At 37.7% G+C, this 19663-nt stretch overlaps 1 protein-coding gene across 1 annotated transcript in view; it reads left to right on the top strand.

The window, feature by feature from the left end:
- Positions 1–18578, top strand: part of TOMM70 (translocase of outer mitochondrial membrane 70) — a 42869-nt gene extending 24291 nt beyond the window's left edge. Inside the window, exons 7-12 of the mRNA XM_061194073.1 lie at positions 1391–1525; positions 2570–2677; positions 3514–3630; positions 14929–15026; positions 15613–15735; positions 18137–18578. Of these exons, the coding sequence (XP_061050056.1) occupies positions 1391–1525; positions 2570–2677; positions 3514–3630; positions 14929–15026; positions 15613–15735; positions 18137–18290 (735 nt within the window). The 3' untranslated portion in view covers positions 18291–18578. The remainder of the gene's footprint in view (positions 1–1390; positions 1526–2569; positions 2678–3513; positions 3631–14928; positions 15027–15612; positions 15736–18136) is intronic.
- Positions 18579–19663: the final 1085 nt, after the last annotated feature.

Below are 19663 nucleotides of genomic sequence, written 5' to 3'. Positions count from 1 at the left end.
GAGGAAATCTTCTAGATTAAGCTGTGGTTCCTTAGGCATGACACCAAAAGCACAAGTGACCAAAAAAAGGGAAAACACATTCTACAGGATGGGAGAAAATATTCACAAGTCATATATCTGATAAGGGGCTTGTATCCAGAATATATTAAAGAAGTTTTCTTACAACTCAACAATAAAAAGATAGCCTAATTTAAAAACAGGAAAGGATCTGAATAAACATTTTCCCAAAGAATATGTACAAATGGCCAATAAGAACAAGAAAAGCTGCTTAGCATCATTAGCCCTTAGGGAAATGCAAATCAAAATCACAGCGAGGAATCACTTTATACCCACTAGGATGGCTATAATCAGAAATTTGGACAATTAAAAGTATTGGTATAGATATGGAGAAGTTGGAACTCTCATACATTGCTGGTAGGAATGTAAAATGGTAAAATCCCTTTGGAAATTAATTGAGGTTGGGAAGTTCCTCAAAATGTTAAACATAGAGTTACCACGTGACCCAGTAGTTCCTCTCCTAGGTATATATACCCACGAGAATTGAATTCATATATCAACACAAAAACTTGTACATGAATGTTCATAGCAGCATTATTCATAAGAGCCAAAAAGTGGAAGCAACTCAAATGTCCATCAGCTGGGGAATAGATAAATAAAATGTGATATATCTGTACAATGGAATATTATTCAACCATTAAAAAAGAATGAGCTGGGATGAAGTGAGAGAGTAGCACTGACATATATACACCACCAAATGTAAAATGGATGGCTAGTGGGAAGCTGCACAGGGAGATCAGCTCGGTGCTTTGTGATGACCTAGAGGGGTGGGGTGGGGAGGATGGGAGGGAGTCTCAAGAGGGAGGAGATACGGGGATATACGTATACATATAGCTGATTGACTTTGTTCTACAGTAGAAACTAACACACCATTGTAAAACAATTATACTCCAATAAAGATATTAAAAAAAAAAAAGAATGAAGTACTGATATATGTTACAACATAGACAAACCTTGAAAACATGCTACGTGAAAGAAGCCAGTCACAAAAAGACTGCATTATGTACGATTCCAGTTTGTATGAAATGTCCGGAATATACAAATCCGTTGAAATAGAAAAAAAGACTGATGCTTTCCAGGGACTGAGAATTGGGGGAGGAAATAGGGAGTGCCTGCTAATGTGTATGGGATTTCCTTTGGGAGTGGTGAAAACGTTCTAGAATTAGTGGTGACAGTTGCACAACTCAATATACTAAAAATGACTGGCTTATATACTTCTAAAGGGTGAGCTTTATGGTATGTGAATTACATCTCAATAAAGCTGTTATTTAAAAAAAACTAAATTAGAATAAAAAGTAGTAATGATGAATCTTTCCTCATTTGGCGTGTATAGCTTCGAGCAAATGCTCTCATCAAAAGAGGCAGCATGTATATGCAACAGCAGCAGCCTTTGCTGTCTACTCAGGATTTTAACATGGCTGCCGATATCGATCCTCAGAATGCAGATGTTTATCACCACCGAGGACAGGTAAATTAATTTTCTTAAAGAGTTCTGATCTTTGAATTGAGGAATTTGATACCATTTTGAGAATGTCTTTAAAGTTTTCTTACATCACTTGTCATAGCTGTGAACAAAGTATCAGAGCGGTTTACAGTTTGGGTTGGCATTTATTTAGTCCCATCTTGAACATTTGTCCTGATACTTGTAAAAAAAAAAGGAAGCGGAAGGCTATAATTGTTGGCTTTTGCTAGTTCAGGTTTATTTTTCAGGTGTTTCTGCTTCATAGGTTTTCAACGAGTAAAACATTAAAAACGTAGTGACAAATTAAAAAAAGAAAATGTAGTGAGCATTTTGAGTTAATGCTAGAATCAACAGAATGATTTTTGTGGGCTTTTTGCTGTAAGGAAATATTAGCCTGAACTATCCAGACAGTATCAAAAAAATCTCTTCTGAATGGAGTTTTATAACATGCATATTTGTTTTTTAGTAAAAATATATAGTGAAGAAAACAGTTCCCAATTTCAGCCTCATCTGGAGAAAACGCGGCTTTATAAATCTGCTTGTGTGACGTGGCTTCTTGGAATACATTAGAGTAGAAAGTATGGGCTAATCCATATAATAACAGAAAAGTCAGGTTCTTTCTAATGGAGAATTTTATCTAATACGTCTGTCTGAAGGGTCTTAAGAAGTGTTGAGATAACCTTAAAATTCTTGGTATTTTGATCCTTACTGGCAGTGTCTTTTAAGATTAATTTGAAATGTAATTATCTAACGTCTGATCTACTTTGACGTTTGAAAGTACAGAGATACTTCATTTTCTAGAAGAAAAATCACTTAAGAGTGATCAAAAATGGTAGGTTTATTTTTAAAAAATTGGACACTGGTTTTAAGTTTTAGAATCTTTCCTTTAAAATTATAAGATTTTCTAGTTCACTATTTCTAGAAAGTAATTCTATATTGAATAATTTCATGCGTAGCATTATGCTGAGCTGTACTAAGAGGCACGGTACATATTTAACTGGTGTAGTTGTTATTTTGAACTGCGTTTATCTATGTACTTTTTTTCCTTAGCTGAAAATACTGCTTGATCAAGTTGAAGAAGCAGTAGCAGATTTTGATGAATGTATTAGATTAAGACCTGAGTCTGCTCTGGCACAAGCTCAGAAATGTTTTGCATTGGTAGGTTCGACTTTCTTTTGTATTTTCCTGAACATCAATATTTCCCATTGATAACAAAAATGAGTATCTCATTGTCTACGAAATCATCTACCGACAGGGAGAAAAACATGTCAGTTTAGGAAAATAGAAGTGTGTATTACTTGAGGTTCTGCTCCAGTATTTCCCTGGATGCCTTATTTGGTTCATCTTGATAGATGTTTGTCCCTGATTTTATGCCCCCTAAACAGCACTCTTCTCTCTAATTCTCTACCATAAACCAGTACGAAGAACAAAAGCATTTAGAGGAAATACTCTGCAATCATGACACTATATAACTCATCTCTCATTTTGCCTTTGTAGAGCTATTAATATTCAGAAACAAAGTTGAAAATCAGGTAAAATAAGGCCATTTCTAATGAAATGAGATACTTCAGTTAACCCCATACCCTGAGTCCTAAAAGGATTTTCCTTTTAAAGAAAGAAATTGGGTCACAAACACATTTATATTACAGATTAAAAATGTTATCAGATGAAGGAGCTTTATAATACTTTTATTATAAAGTAATAATAAATTTAAAATATTAAATAAATAATAAATAAAGTGATAATAAATTATATTGAATTTAAAATTCCCCTACTTCTATGCAAAGTTAACCTGTTACAAGTTAGTTTGTCTTCTTCTAGAATACTGAACATCTTGAAATTGTTTAGTGGCAATGAAGTCCTAATTGTACATAGCCTTTGGATCCCTTTTCTGGAAATATTTATGTAATTTTGTGTGACTTTTATAATATGTTAACATTTCCTGAGTTTTTGAGTTCTTGATTTGACAGGCCTGTTTTGATTTTTTTACGCAGTATCGCCAAGCATATACGGGAAACAATTCTTCACAAATCCAAGCAGCTATGAAAGGTTTTGAAGAGGTCATAAAGAAATTTCCAAGGTGTGCTGAAGGCTATGCATTATATGCCCAGGTAAATGTCATTTTTCATATTTTTTCACTTGCCAGTTCTTTTTTAAAGAACTGCATTCATATCTTGAATGCTAGCGTGGAAATCAGAAAATAATGCTTCTCTTGTTGCAGCTTTTGTGGAAGCAGATGGCTTTGTTCCTACTTTGTTTCTCCTGGTCCCCAGGATGGTCCTGGATCACCTTAAGAGGGCTTCCTATGTTATACAATTTGAAAAACGTGGCCCTAAACTTGTAACACATGGGGAAGCTTAAATAGAGCATTTCCCTCATGTTTTCATTTGGATTGGATTTGCAAAATTTAATTACCTTAGGAAAATCTACTGTATGCAATTGGTGAGAGAAATGTCCTTGGAAAGGGTTTTCTTTCTATTTGATCACTGTTCTTTTAAATGGTTAGATAGTCTGTAACAGCTCATTGTAATCTCTGGTTTGTTTAAAATTCTTGAAGCTTTCCTTGGTTTAGGATTAAAGCTATGGAAAGTAGGATTTAAATTTGGATTATTTCCACTTTTTTTTTTTTTTTGGCTGCGTTGGGTCTTTGTTGCTGCGCGTGGGCTTTCTCTAGTTGCGGCGAGCAGGGGCTACTCTTCGTTGCAGTGCGCGGGCTTCTCATTGCAGTGGCTTCTCTTGTTGAGGAGCACGGGCTCTAAGCCTTCAGTAGTTGTGGTGTGTGGGCTCAGTAGTTGTGGCGCACGGGCTTAGTTGCTCCGTGGCATGTGGGATCTTCCCAGACTAGGGCTCGAACCTGTGTCTCCTGCATTGGCAGGCAGATTCTTAACCACTGCGCCACCAGGGAAGCCCCACTTTTTAAATTATAGTTTGAAGTCTTTGAAAACTTATTTATTAATTTTAAATCATCCATTTAAATGAAAATGATTAACTTCTTATAGCCACAGTTACGAGTTTTTCCTCTAACTAAATGATCTCTGAATGACTGTTTCTTTCTTAGTCTTTAAGTTGAAAGCTGCTTTTGGTATCTCAAAAACCAGCCATCTCAAAACTGTATATTTTCTCTTGTTCTTCTTATTCCAAAGAAATGTTGTTCCCCTCCCTCCTTATACCCCCAAACATCACAGAAATAGGAAGCATTTAAAAATGACCATCTGTATTAGACTCCTACCTCCAGACATTCTTAGGGTTGATTGTTTTGTTTTTAATTTCCTTCATGTTATCTTTAGTCCAGTTATAAGAAAAGTTCCACAGGATAAAACTTTCATTTTGAGGGTTTATTGAGAGGGACTATAGAAGATTGATTGATTGTGTTGGATCTATTAATGTAAAAGTCCTACCATCACTGCATTATTAGGGGTTGAAATTCTGCAGTATGAAGTACAACCCAGGAATTCTTTTTTTGTTTGTTTGTTTTTAATATATTCTTTTCCATTATAGTTTATCACAGGATATTGAGTATAGTTCCCTGTGCTATACAGTAGGACCTTGTTCTTTATCCATTCTAAATGTAATAGTTTGCATCTACCAACCCCAAACTCCCAGTCCGTCCCTCTCTCCCGCTCCTGCTTGGCAACCACAAATCTGTTCTCTATGTCTGTGAGTCTGTTTCCTTTTTGTAGACAGGTTCATTTGTGCCATATTTTAGGTTCCACATATAAGTAATATCATGTGGTATTTGTCTTTCTCTTTCTGACTTACTTCACTTAGTATGATATTCTCTAGTTGCATCCATGTTGCTGCAAATGGCATTATTTCATTCTTTTTTATGGCTGAGTAGTATTCCATTGTATATATGTACCACATCTTCTTTATCCATTAATCTGTTGATGGACACTTAGGTTGTTTCCATGTTTCAGCAATTGTGAACAGTGCTGTTATGAACATAGGGGTACATGTATCTTCTTTTTTTTTTTTTAACATCTTTACTGCAGTATAATTGCTTTACAATGTTGTGTTAGTTTCTCCTGTATAACAAAGTGAATCAGCTATATGCATATGTATATCTCCATATCCCCTCCCTCTTGTGTCTCCCTCCCACCCTCCTTATCCCACCCCTCTAGGTGCTCACAAAGCAGCAAGCTGATCTCCCTGGGCTACGCAGCTGCTTCCCACTAGCTATCTATTTTACATTTGGTAGTGTATATATGTCAGTGCTACTCTCTCACTTCGTCCCAGCTTACCCTTCCCCCTCCCCGTGTCCTGAAGTCCATTCTCTACGTCTGCATCTTTATTCCTGTCCTGCCCCTAGGTTCATTAGAACCATTTTTTTTTAGGTTCCATATATATGTGTTAGCATATGGTATTTGTTTTTCTGACTTACTTCACTCTGTATGACAGACTCTAGGTCCATCCACCTCACTACAAATAACTCAGTTTAGTTTCTTTTTATGGCTGAGTAATATTCCATTGTATATATGTGCCACAACTTCTTATCCATTCATCTGTTGATGGACATTTAGGTTGCTTCCATGTCCTGGCTATTGTAAATAGTGCTGCAGTGAACATTGTGGTACATGACTCTTTTTGAATTATGGTTTTCTAAGGGTATATTCCCAGTAGTGAGATTGCTAAGTCCTATGGTAGTGCTGTTTTTAGTTTTTTAAGGAACCTCCATACTGTTCTATAGTGGCTGTATCAATTTACATTCCCACCAACAGTGCAAGAGGGCTCCCTTTTCTCCACACCCTCTCCAGCATTTATTGTTTGTAGATTTTTTGATGATGGCCATTCTGACCAGTGTGAGGTGATACCGCATTGTGGTTTTGATTTGCATTTCTCTAATGACTAGTGATGTTGAGCATCTTTTCATGTGTTTGTTGGCAATCTGTATATCTTGTTTGGAGAAATGTCTATTTACGTCCTCTGCCCATTTTTGGATTGGGTTGTTTGTTTCTTTGATATTGAGCTGCATGAGCTGCTTGTAAATTTTGGAGATTAATCCTTTGTCAGTTGCTTCATTTGCAAATATTTTATCCCATTCTGAGGGTTGTCTTTTTGTCTTTTTTGTGGTTTCCTTTGCTGTGCAAAAGCTTTTACGTTTCATTAGGTCCCATTTGCTTATTTTTGTTTTTATTTCCATTTCTCTAGGAGGTGGGTCAAAAAGGATCTTGCTGTGATTTATGTCATAGAGTCTTCTGCCTATATTTTCCTCTAAGAGTTTTATAGTGTCTGGCCTTACATTTAGGTCTTTAATCCATTTTGAGTTTATTTTTGTGTATGGTGTTAGGGAGTGTTCTAATTTCATTCTTTTACATGTAGCTGTCCAGTTTTCCCAGCACCACTTATTGAAGAGGCTGTCTTTTCTCCACTGTATACTCTTGCCTCCTTTACCAAAGATAAGGTGACCATATGTGCGTGGGTTTATCTCTGGGCTTTCTATTCTGTTCCGTTGGTCTATATCTCTGTTTTTGTGCCAGTACCATACTGTCTTGATTACTGTAGCTTTGTAGTAGAGTCTGAAGTCCAGGAGCCTGATTCCTCCAGCTCTGTTTTTCTTTCTCACTCTTGCTTTGGCTATTCGGGGTGTTTTGTGTTTCCATACAAATCGTAAAATTTTTTGTTCTAGTTCTGTAAAAAATGCCATGGGTAGTTTGATATGGATTGCACTGAATCTTTAGATTGCTTTTGGGTAGTATAGTCATTTAGACAATGTTAATTCTTCCAATCCAAGAACATGGTATATCTCTCCATCTGTTTGTATTGTCTTTAATTTCTTTCATCAGTGTCTTATAGTTTTCTGCCTACAGGTCTTTTTGTCTCCTTAGGTAAGTTTATTCCTGGGTATTTTATTCTTTTTGTTGCAATGGTAAATGGGAGTGTTTCCTTAATTTCCCTTTCAGATTTTTCATCCTTAGTGTATAGAAATGCAAGAGATTTCTGTGCACTAACTTTGTATCCTGCTACTCTACCATATTGATTGATTAGCTCTAGTAGTTTTCTGGTAGCATCTTTAGGATTCTCTATGTATAGTATCACGTCACCTGCAAACAGTGACAGTTTTACTCCTTTTCCGATTTGGATTCCTTTTATTTATTTTTCTTCTCTGATTGCTGTGGCTAAAACTTCCAAAACTATGTTGAATAATAGTGGTGAGAGTGGACAACCTTGTCCTGTTCCTGATCTTAGAGGAAATGGTTTCAGTTTTTCACCATTGAGATGATGTTGGCTGTGGGTTTGTCATATATGGCCTTTATTATGTTGAGGTAGGTTCCCTCTATGCCTACTTTCTGGAGGGTTTTTATCATAAATGGGTGTTGAATTTTCTCAAAAGCCTTTTCTGCATCTATTGAGATGATCATATGGTTTTAATCCTTCAATTTGTTAATATGGTGTATCACATTGATTGATTTGCATATATTGAAGAATCCTTGCATTCCTGGGATAAATCCCACTCGAGCATGGTGTATGATCCTTTTAATGTGCTGTTGGATTCTGTTTGCTAGTATTTTTTTGAGGATTTTTGCATCTATGTTCATCAGAGATATTGACCTGTAGTTTTCTTTTTTTTGTGACATCTTTGTCTGGTTTTGGTATCAGGGTAATGGTGGCCTCGTAGAATGAGTTTGGGAGTGTTCCTCCCTCTGCTATATTTTGGAAGAGTTTGAGAAGGATAGGTGTTAGCTCTTCTCTAAATGTTTGATAGCATTCGCCTGTGAAGCCATCTGGTCCTGGGCTTTTGTTCGTTGGAAGATTTTTAATCACAGTCTCAATTTCAGTGCTTGTGATTGGTCTGTTTATATTTTGTGTTTCTTACTGGTTCAGTCTTGGAAGGTTGTGCTTTTCTAAGAATTTGTCCATTTCTTCCAGGTTGTCCATTTTATTGGCATACAGTTGTTTGTAGTAATCTCTCACGATCCTTTGTATTTCTGCAGTGTCAGTTGTTACTTCTCCTTTTTCATTTCTAATTCTGTTGATTTGAGTCTTCTTCCTTTTTTTCTTGATGAGTCTGGCTAATGGTTTATCAATTTTGTTTATCTTCTCAAAGAACCAGCTTTTAGTTTTATTGATCTTTGCTACAGTTTCCTTCATTTCTTTTTCATTTATTTCTGATCTGATCTTTATGATTTCTTTCCTTCTGCTAACTTTGGGGGTTTTTTGTTCTTCTTTCTCTAATTGCTTTAGGTGTAGGGTTAGGTTGTTTATTTGAGATGTTTCTTGTTTCTTGAGGTAGGCTTGTATTGCTCTAAACTTCCCTCTTAGAACTGCTTTTGCTGCATCGCGTAGGTTTTGGGTCGTCGTGTTTTCATTGTCATTTGTTTCTAGGTATTTTTTGATTTTCTCTTTGATTTCGTCAGTGATCTCTTGGTTATTTAGTAACGTATTGTTTAGCCTCCACGTGTTTGTATTTTTTACAGTTTTTTTCCTGTAATTGATATCTAGTCTGATAGCATTGTGGTCAGAAATGATACTTGGTACAAATTCAATTTTCTTAAATTTACCAAGGCTTCCTTTGTGACCCAAGATATGATCTATCCTGGAGGATGTTCCATGAGCACTTCAGAAGAAAGTGTATTCTGTTGTTTTTGGATGGAATGTCCTATAAATATCAATTAGATCCATCTTGTTTAATGTATCATTTAAAGCTTGTGTTCCCTTATTTATTTGCATTTTGGATGATCTGTCCATTGGTGAAAGTGGGGTGTTAAAGTCCCCTACTGTGATTGTGTTACTGTCGATTTCCCCTTTTATGGCTGTTAGCATTTGCCTTATGTATTGAGGTGCTCCTATGTTGGGTGCATAAATCTTTACAATTGTTATATCTTCTTCTTGGATTGATCCCTTGATCATTATGTAGTCTCCTTCTTTGTCTCTTGTAATAGTCTTTATTTTAAAGTCTATTCTGTCTGATATAAGAATTGCTACTTCAGCTTTCTTTTGATTTCCATTTGCATGGAATATCTTTTTCCATCCCCTCATTTTTAGTCTGTATGTGTCCCTAGGTCTGAAGTGGGTCTCTTGTAGACAGCATATATATGGGACTTGTTTTTGTATCCATTCAGCCAGCCTATGTCTTTTTGTTGGAGCATTTAATCCATTCACGTTTAAGGTAATTATCGATATGTATGTTCCTATTACCATTTTCTTAATTGTTTTGGGTTTGTTATTGTAGGTCTTTTCCTTCTGTTGTGTTTCCTGCCTAGAGAAGTTCCTTTAGCATTTGTTGTAGAGCTGGTTTGGTGGTGCTGAATTCTCTTAACTTTTGCTTATCTGTAAAGGTTTTAATTTCTCCATCGAATCTGAATGAGATCCTTGCTGGGTAGAGTAATCTTGGTTGTAGGTTCTTCCCTTTCATCACTTTAAATATGTCCTGCCACTTCCTTCTGGCTTGCAGAGTTTCTGCTGAAAAATCAGCTGTTAACCTGATGGGGATTCCCTTGTATGTTATTTGTTGCTTTTTCCTTGTTGCTTCTAATATTTTTTCTTTGTATTTAATTTTTGATAGTTTGATTAATATGTGTCTTGGCATGTTTCTCTTTGGGTTTATCCTTTATGGTACTTACTGTCTGTGCTTCCTGGACTTGATTGTCTATTTCCTTTCCCATGTTAAGGAAGTTTTCGACTATAATCTCTTTAAATATTTTCTCAGACCCTTTCTTTTTCCCTTCTTCTTCTGGGACCCCTGTAATTCGAATGTTGGTGCATTTAATGTTGTCCCAGAGGTCTCTAAGACTGTCCTCAATTCTTTTCGTTCTTTTTTCTTTATTCTGCTCCTTGACAGTTATTTCCAGCATTTTATCTTCCAGGTCACTTATCCGTTCTTCTGCCTCAGTTATTCTGTTATTTATTCCTTCTAGAGTATTTTTAATTTCAGTAATTGTGGTGTTCATCACTGTTTGTTTGCTCTTTAGTTCTTCTAGATCCTTGTTAAATGTTTCTTGTATTTTCTCCATTCTGTTTCCAAGATTTTGGATCATCTTTACTATCATTACTCTGAATTCTTTTTCAGGTAGGTTGCCTATTTCGTCTTCATTTATTTGGTCTTATAGGTTTTTACCTTGCTCCTTTGTTTGTAACGTATTTTTTTGTCATTTCATTTTTTTTTGATGGGTGGTGCTGGATTTGTGTCTTACTGGTGGTTTGGCCTGAGACGTCCAGCACTGGTGTTTGCAGGCAGTTGGATAGAGCTGGGTCTTGGTGCTGACATGAGGACCTCTGGGAGGCCTCACTCCGAATGATATTCCCTGGGGTCTGAGGTTCTCTGTTAGTCCAGTGGTTTGGACTCAGAGTTCCCACCACAGGAGCTCGTTGCCCGACCTCCGGCCTGGGAACCAAGATTCCACAAGCTTTGTGGTGCGGTAAGAAAAAAAAACAGAAAGAAAGAAAAAAAGGAGCAGTACAGTATCAAAGAAAATAAAATTCGAAAGATAAAAAATATATTAGGAAAAATAAAACTATAATTGAACCAACTGCAACAACATAAAATAAAACCACACCAGAAAAAAGAAAACAAAAAGGGGAGGGGGGAACAAGCCAAAAGGAGAGATCACTAACAAAGTATAAAGAATAAAATAAAATTAGAAAAATAAAAGATTTATTAGGAAACATAATAATATAAAACAATCAACAACAGTGAATCAACAAGGTAAAACAGAACCCCAATCTAAAAGAAGAAAAAAGAAAAATTAAAAAAAAAAAGCCTTGGCTGTCGGGGCAGAGCTTAGGTGGGGTGGGACTTAGGCAGGGGCAGGGTTTAGGGTGGGGCGGGACCTAGGCAGGTTGGGGGGTTGTCATTTGAGCATGGGGCGGGGCCTCTGCTTAGGACCTGAGTGATCAAGGAAGGGGAGAGGCAGTATGTCCAAAGGAGGGCCTCTGGCGTGTGGAGTTCCAGAGTTTGGAGGTAGGGCCCTGAGTGAGGGTGTGTGGGTGGGGTTTAGGCCCAGCGTATTGGAGGGGATCTCCGAGTGTAGAGGTAGGGCCGTGGGTGGGGTGTAGGGGCGGGGCTTGGGTTGTGTAGGGCAGGAGGGAGGCTCTGAGGGCAGAGTATTAGGCCTGGGAGCCCAACAGGCTCCCCGGTGCCTAAATGTACAGGAAAAGCACTGGCCGTGTTCCCTTCCGTTCCTTCGCACCCCTTTCCCACTGTCTCCCCCAGGGTCTCCCCCGTCGCTGCTGGACTCCTAACCTTGGGTAGGTCCCGCTGAGTGTAGGAACTCCTCCCCTCCCCCAGCTACCCCTCAGAGGTGCCAGTTCCATAGGTCTGGCCTTTACTTTTTTTTTTTTCTTTTTATAAATTTATTTATTTTTGGGTGTGTTGGGTCTTCATTTCTGTGCGAGGGCTTTCTCTAGTTGCGGCGAGTGGGGGCCACTCTTCATCGCGGTGTGCGGGCCTCTCACTGTTGAGGCCTCTCTTGTTGCGGAGCATGGGCTCCAGACGTGCAGGCTCAGTAGTTGTGGCTCACGGGCCTAGTTGCTCCGCGGCATCTGATATCTTCCCAGACCAGGGCTCAAACCTGTGTCCCCTGCATTGGCAGGCAGATTCTCAACCACTGTGCCACCAGGGAAGCCCCCGGCCTTTACTTTTGCTTCCCCTTCCCTGCCTCCCATTCCCTCAGGACCCACCTGGCTGGAGGGGGCCTAGGTGGGCAGAGGATCAGGCCCATATCTCAGTAGGTTCCTGGGGGCCCAAGGGGGCAGGGGAAACCTGGCCACGCTCCCTTTTGATCCTCTGCCCTCCCAGTGGTTCCCCAATTTCCCCTTCGGGTGTGGGATCCCTTCCCCTCCCCCAGCCGCCCCTCAGGGGCACCAGTCCCATCCCACCTCCACTTCTCCTCCCCCTTCACTCCCCCCACGCCCCACATCCTACCCGGTCGCTGGGGGTTCCTCCTGTCCCCTTAGGTGTCCATGGTCCCCCACTGGTGCCTGGTAGGTACCCTAGTTGTGAGGAGACGCAAATTCCGCGTCCTCCTAGTATGCCATCTTGACTCCACCCCCACATGTATCTTTTTGAATTATAGTTTTGTCCAGGTATATTTCCAGGAGTGGCATTGCTGGATCATATGGTAATTCTATTTTTAGTTTTCTGAGAACCTCCGTACTGTTTTCCATAGTGGCTGTACCAATTTACATTCCCACCAGCAGTGTAGGAGGATTCCCTTTTCTCCACACCCTCTGCAGCATTTGTTATTTGTAGACTTTTTAATGATGGCCATTCTGACTGGTGTGAGGTGGTACCTCGTTGTAGGTTTGATTTTCATTTCTTTAATAATTAGCGATGTTGAGCGTATTTTCGTGTGCCTGCTGGCCATCTGTATGTCTTCTTTGGAGAAATGTCTATTAAGGTCTTCTGCCCATTTTTCAGTTGGGTTGTTTGTTTTTTTTGTTGTTGAGTTATATGAGCTGTTTGTATATTTTGGAGATTAAGCCCTTGTCTGTCTCATCATTTACAAATATTTTCTCCCGTTCTGTAGGTTGTCTTTTCTTTTTGGTTATGGTTTCCTTTGCTTTGCAAAAGCTTGTAAGTTTGATTCAGTCCCATTTGTTTAGTTTTGTTTTTATTTCTATTGCCTTGGGAGACTGATCTAAGAAAACATTGGTATAATTTATGTTAGAGAATGTTTTGCCTACGCTCTCCTCTAGGAGTTTTATGGTGTCATGTCTTATGTTTTAAGTCTTTAAGGCATTTTGACTTTATTTTTGTGCATGGTATGAGGGTGTGTTCTAACTTCATTGATTTACATGCAGCTCTCCAACTTTCCCAGCACGACTTGCTGAAGAGACTCTTTTTCCCATTTTATGTTCTTGCCTCCTTTGTCGAAGATTAATTGACCATAGGTGTGTGGGTTTACTTCTGCAACCCAGGAATTCATTAACCTCAGTTTGAAATCTTATCTGCTCAGTCTTTGTTCTTATAATTCCTAGATAGAAAAAAAAATGATACATTGGTTGCTGACTACATGCTCTGTTAATTGTGAAAGCATGTACTATATAAAATTTTATAGAATATATAGAAGTTAAAATAGGACAAATACACATTATAATTGTATGATGTTTGTATTGAATAGGTACACTTGGGTTTAGGGCTTATATTTAATTAGGAACAAGCCAGAAGATGACAGGACCATCTTCATCACTGAAATGAAATTCAGAAGGGCTTTTTTGGTGCAGATTTCTATAAGCAGCTAAAAGAGCAAAGGCCACTGACTAGCTTTTAAAGAAACCAAATACTAGGAACAACTCTTTTGCAGAGGTTTCATGATTGTACATTTCTCTCTCATTATGTTACCTTCAAAACAGGTTTTGGCTTACTTGAGCATCATCTTTTTTTTTTTTTTAATAAATTTATTTACTTATTTTATTTTTGGCTGTGTTGGGTCTGTTGCTGCGCGGGCTTTCTCTAGTTGCGGCGAGCGGGAGCTACTCTTCGTTGTGGTGTGAGGGCTTCTCATTGCGGTGGCTTCTCTTGTTGCAGAGCACCGGCTCTAGGCACATGGGCTTCAGTAGTTGTGGCACGCGGGCTCAGTAGTCATGGTGCATGGGCTTAGTTGCTCCACGGCATGTGGGATCTTCCTGGACCAGGGCTCAAACCTGTGTCCCCTGCATTGGCAGGCGATTCTCAACCCCTGTGCCACCAGGGAAGCCCTACTTGAGCATCATCTTATCAGCACTAGCATTATTACAAGTCTGTTTGCACCAAAGTTTCTATCTTTTGGTCCCTCTTCTGATGTTTGCTTCACTATATATAGCAAATTTTATTTATACATAGAGAGAGAGTTATATATAGTTATATATAGTTACATAGTATGACTTTTTTCTTTGAACCCTGAAGCTTGAGCTTAGATGCCAGCTAACTCTCAGAGTTACAGTTTGATCAGCATGATCTGGTATCCACATAACCAAGCCTTCCATTTCTGCCATGGGATTTGCCTTCAAACAGTTGATTGTAGCTGCTTTCTTTCTTTGACCAATCATTTTTAAGGAATGACTCTGGTAACAGTTAACATACCTATCTGAACTTATCCTTCCAAATGAGTATTGTTTTTAAAGTAATTCCCTTAGGATATATTATGATAAATTATGAATAAGTGACGTGAATGTACCTGTGAGAATCTGATATTAGAACTTGCACCAAGAGTGGGATTTTCTGTATTCTAGAGTTTATTAGATCTTCTCCTTTGCAAATTACTAACAAACTTAATAAAGAGAGAGAACAGTTAAGATTTCATATTTATAATGCTGCTATGTAAAAACCCCAATAATTAAGATGTAACATTTTAAATAAGTTTAATCCCCAAAACAATAATTTGGTAATGAATGGTTACATGAAGTAAATTTTAATAATTAATAAGCAGTATACTTTTAATTGCTTAGGGTGACAGTTTAACTAAATTTAACTGAAGTATCTCTTCACATAGGCATTAACAGATCAACAACAGTTTGGTAAAGCTGATGAAATGTATGATAAATGTATTAATTTGGAACCAGATAATGCCACAACATACGTTCATAAAGGGTATGTATTTTTGTGGGTCTGTCTGTTCCAGTAAGAAACTAAATTTCTTGCATAGTAGTAAGATGGATTTCTTTTGGTCGCTGAGAAAGGGGACTGTGGTAGAGAGTGTCAGTGTTAACTGAAAAATTTCTTAATGCTGTGGATGCTTCACTTACTTTTTCTTTTACTTATGTTTCATTATTATACAATAATTAGTAAATATGCTATTTTCACCCTAGCTTAAGGATTTCATTTCTGAACATCCTGTCAGGTGTTACTTGTATCAAAATAGGAAACATGTAAAATAAGTTTTTCCTGTCCTAGTATACTTGAATTGTCATTTTAAAACTTCACTTAAATTTATACAGAGTAAAACATTAAGCTGTGCAAAGTAAGTTAATAATAGAGCCTAGACCATTGGACACTCTTTTCATACTAAGGAATTTAGACTACAAAACCACTGTAAATTGAGGGGAAAAAACCAATTTGATGCTGATTCTGTACTGTTTTAGATTTTGTTTTTCCTTGTAAATTAAATTATAAATTCATTGAGAGCCGAATTGATACTGGGCCATGGTCACATCTGACTGCTGTTTTGCATTTGCAGTTTACTTCAACTTCAGTGGAAGCAAGATCTGGATAGAGGTTTGGAGCTTATCAGCAAGGCTATTGAAATTGACAATAAATGTGATTTTGCATATGAAACCATGGGAACTATTGAAGTACAAAGGTAACTTCTAGAGTCTGTCCTTAGGAAAGTTAGGGCATCTCCATATTTATCTTTTCATTCTTCTCATTATAGACAGGTTATTGTCAATAATCATTAAATTTTTAAGTCTTAATGTGTTGTGCCTTTTGAGGCAATATTCCCTTGAAACTATACAACTTTGATTTGCCTTGTTTAATTATTCTTCCAGTTTAAAAGTCACACTTAAAAGTTGTTTAAGTCAGGCATATACATTAGAAAGGGAAACTTGATCTTTCTCCAATACCTGTTGTGTGTTTTTTCCTCCGTTCTCCTGTATTATTTCTGTTGGAGGGAAAAAAACATCTGCAGTGTACTTAGGCAGTGCAGTGTAGCATAAGGATTGGCAGCCGCGTTGCCCGAAGACTTAGATCCTGCTACAGCCAAGTGGCTAGGCAAGTTGCAGCATCACCTCTGAGCCCCTGAGTTTTCTTTAAAATCAGGGAGTTGGATAAGAATTTTTGCAATTCTGACTTTCTTGTAACTTCTTGTTTTCTGTAAATGTTTATCCAGAGTTGCACTTGAGATCCACCATTAATAGGTGATAACTGTTTATGCCATAGAATTTAGTGTAGCATATCATCTGGATACTGGCATTGCCATCCATTTGAGTATCTACTCTAGGCCATGTACTTACTGAACTTTAGGTGCTTTCCAAATATTATTTCAATTGATTTTTACCCCAGTCTTTATAAAGGTTGAGGTTATATGATCCTCCATTTAATTGAAGAGTGTAGAAACTGATGCCCAGACTGGTTAAATTAACAAGGTTACATGGTGAGCAGGTAGTAGGAAGAGGACATGAGCCCATATTTCACTGATGCCAAAAGTAACAGATCTTGCTACCATCGCTTGTCAGGAACTAGTAGGAGTTGTCTTAATAACCTGTCATGCCGTCACTTCTGGGGTCCTCTGTCTTTCTGCTCCAGAGTAGGCAGAATATATATAGGCTGATGAAAATTTCTGTGATCCTTTTGATCCATCTGTACTGACAGTTGCATATAAATATTATTTGCCAGTTTGTTAATGTATGTAAAATATTCTCATACTAGAATATGATGGGGTAATAGTTCTTAATCTTTTGAGCAAAGCTGTGGATTTTTCCTAAAATAATGCACATACAAAAACTCTTTGCATATAAGTTGTTCATAGAGCCTGGGTTAAGGACCCCTGATTTATGGGGGTTTGATGAATTTTGTGTGTTAATTGTACTTTAAGAAATCCATTCTGAATCCTGCTTTACAAATAGATAAGTGAATGTGAATGAATGAAATTGCTGATTATCCTAGGATTTAGCAAATCTGTCTACCTAATATCTGAACATGAACTCTCAAAGTTATTTTCTTTTTAATTAAGTCTATTATATACCATATCAATATATGTAGTAGGAGATTGAGTACAGTCACCCCAGAGGTACATTGTACTTCTTAGATTCTAACTGGCATATATATAGTGGGGACTTAATACAGTATTTATTGTAAGATTACATGCATGTATGCATATATACACAGCCAGTACTACTTACTTTAAAATAGCTCTTGGTTCTTGGCAAGTATATAAAGCCTAATCACAATTAGACTGTAAGAGGTAAATTATATATTTTTTGACCAAGCATATTCATCCATTTATTCAAAAAATGGATACTAGCTACCAAGTATTGTACTAGGTTCTGGGAATTGAAAGGTGTCCCGTAAGGATCTGGTAAGACTGTGGTGTAAACAAATATCAATATATATTCATCTGACTGTGCATAGAATGACAATAGAATCATGGGAACAGTGGGGAGGGAGCAGCCAATTCCTCTAGCGAGGGAAGGGGAGAGTATTTTTCATGAGGATATTGTATTTGAACTGGGCCTTAAAAAGGTGAGGATTTGGCGAGAATCAGGCAGAGAAGCAATAAATAATCTGAGCATTATGAGCATGAGTGAACTCAGGGAGACCTGTGTGTATGGAGTAGTGTTGGGTAGGGATATGCTGGTAGGGCTCACACAGATCTGTGAAGACCCCTGAATACCTGTAATGTTCTCTGAGGCTATGTCACTGCTTTCTAAAGGAGCCTCATGATGGAGTAGAAACAAGCAGAATTTAGGAACCAGATATGATTATGATTTTAAATAAGTCATTTAATTTCTCTAGTCTCACTGTTCTTATCTGTAAACAAAGACCACAAGTAGCATAATATAAGCATATAGTATTTGTAATAGTAGCTAACATTCATTGAGTGTTTTCTATGTGCTAGGCATTATTTTGTTATAAAGAAGCATTTTATTAGAGTCATAGTTGAAACTTAAAGGTCAGGCTCCATGTAGCTTCACTTACAAACTTCATTGCATTCTGTGAAGTGCTTGTTGAATCTGAAACATTTAAAATTTTTGTTCTTTTAGAGGAAACATGGAGAAAGCCATTGACATGTTCAACAAAGCTATTAACCTGGCCAAATCAGAAATGGAGATGGCTCATCTATACTCACTCTGTGATGCTGCCCATGCCCAGACAGAAGTTGCAAAGAAATACGGATTAAAACCACCGACATTATAAAATATGGGGGAAGGAAAATGACCCTCTTTTTAGGAGTTTACCCCCTCTTCAACTGAACCCTAAAGACACTGTCGTGAACTACGTTGAATGGTGGAACTTAGTATTTCCGTTTGTGCTGTTGTCATTCGTTACATGTTTCATGTTTAGGTGTTGTGGGAGTGCCTGTTGAAGAAAGTTTGCAGTGTTGCAGCTTTTATTCCCTGTGCAACAAAAGCTTAGAACCTGTTAAAGGGATATTAAAATAAAGTTGCAAAGAGTACAAATGATAATTGGCCATGCAAATAAAAATTTTGATTTGTTGATTTGACTTTTTTTTTTGAGGGCGGTGGGAGGGTGTGTTCTGGATGATTTTGTCTTTGTGTGCACGTGCGTGTGTGTGTGTGTAATATATGAGTATTTTACAGTTTTACAGCATGTTGGTTTTTAAATTAACATAGTAAGTGCTGTAAAATAAGATTCTTTTAGATTTGATTAATCCCTTTTAGTTAATTTTTTTTTGAAGGAAACAGCTTAAGTGGGGATTTCATTTTTACGACAGCAAAATTGAGACCCTTTTAACCACTGTCAGCATGCACAATGCCTCTGATTCTGCAGAATGTTAGATGCAGTGGCGACACTTAAACCTTTGACCCCCTTCAACTATAATGGATAATGTACATCGTTCTTAAAGTCTACAGCAGCTGGTTTTCATACAGTAAATGATGCAGAAGCAAGATATTCTAGTTGATGTATGTGCTAGAAGACTGAGAATTAATGGGAGAGCAGACCAGGCAAGAGGTAAGATGAAATGAAAATGTATTTATAATTGCCCATGGCTATTTTCTACAATAGGTATTACTATTTAACAGTGTACTTTTTAAAGAAAATGCAGGTTGGCTGTGTATGTAAAGACGAAGTAAGTGTGATAAGTAGTTAATTAGCTTAAAATTTCTAGTGAAGAAAATGTGGCCTAACAGTTCAAAAAGGATGAAAGTCTCAGATCCAGAACATAGTATTTCCTGAAGTGACAAGTTTAATGCTTCTTAACTATGGCTACATGTACTTAAGGGATTTTGAGCCAGTATTTTCAAAGATGCTGAGGACGCGTGGGGTGCATTTTAGTTTTGAACTAACCTTGGTCTCTAAGGCCTGGCTGACTGACCGTGTCCACGCTACACTAAGGTTACTGACAGCAGATTTTTGTTTTGTTTTGTTCATTTTACCTTTACCTCACCCTCTTACTTAGAAATCACTTTGTGTTTTTTCCAATTGTTACTTTATAGATCATCCTTTTGCTTATATGCTGGATTTTTCTGGTGGGGTGGAGAGGTGTTCTTAAAGAGTCCCTTGTTTTGAGATATTCAGGGTGGGGAGAGGTTTACTTAAGTCTGAGT

This window comes from Eubalaena glacialis, chromosome 6, assembly GCF_028564815.1.
Source record: "Eubalaena glacialis isolate mEubGla1 chromosome 6, mEubGla1.1.hap2.+ XY, whole genome shotgun sequence".
NCBI lineage: Eukaryota > Metazoa > Chordata > Mammalia > Artiodactyla > Balaenidae > Eubalaena > Eubalaena glacialis.
The sequence above is the reverse complement of the archived record's forward strand: the minus strand, read 5'-3'. Positions and strand labels throughout refer to the sequence as shown.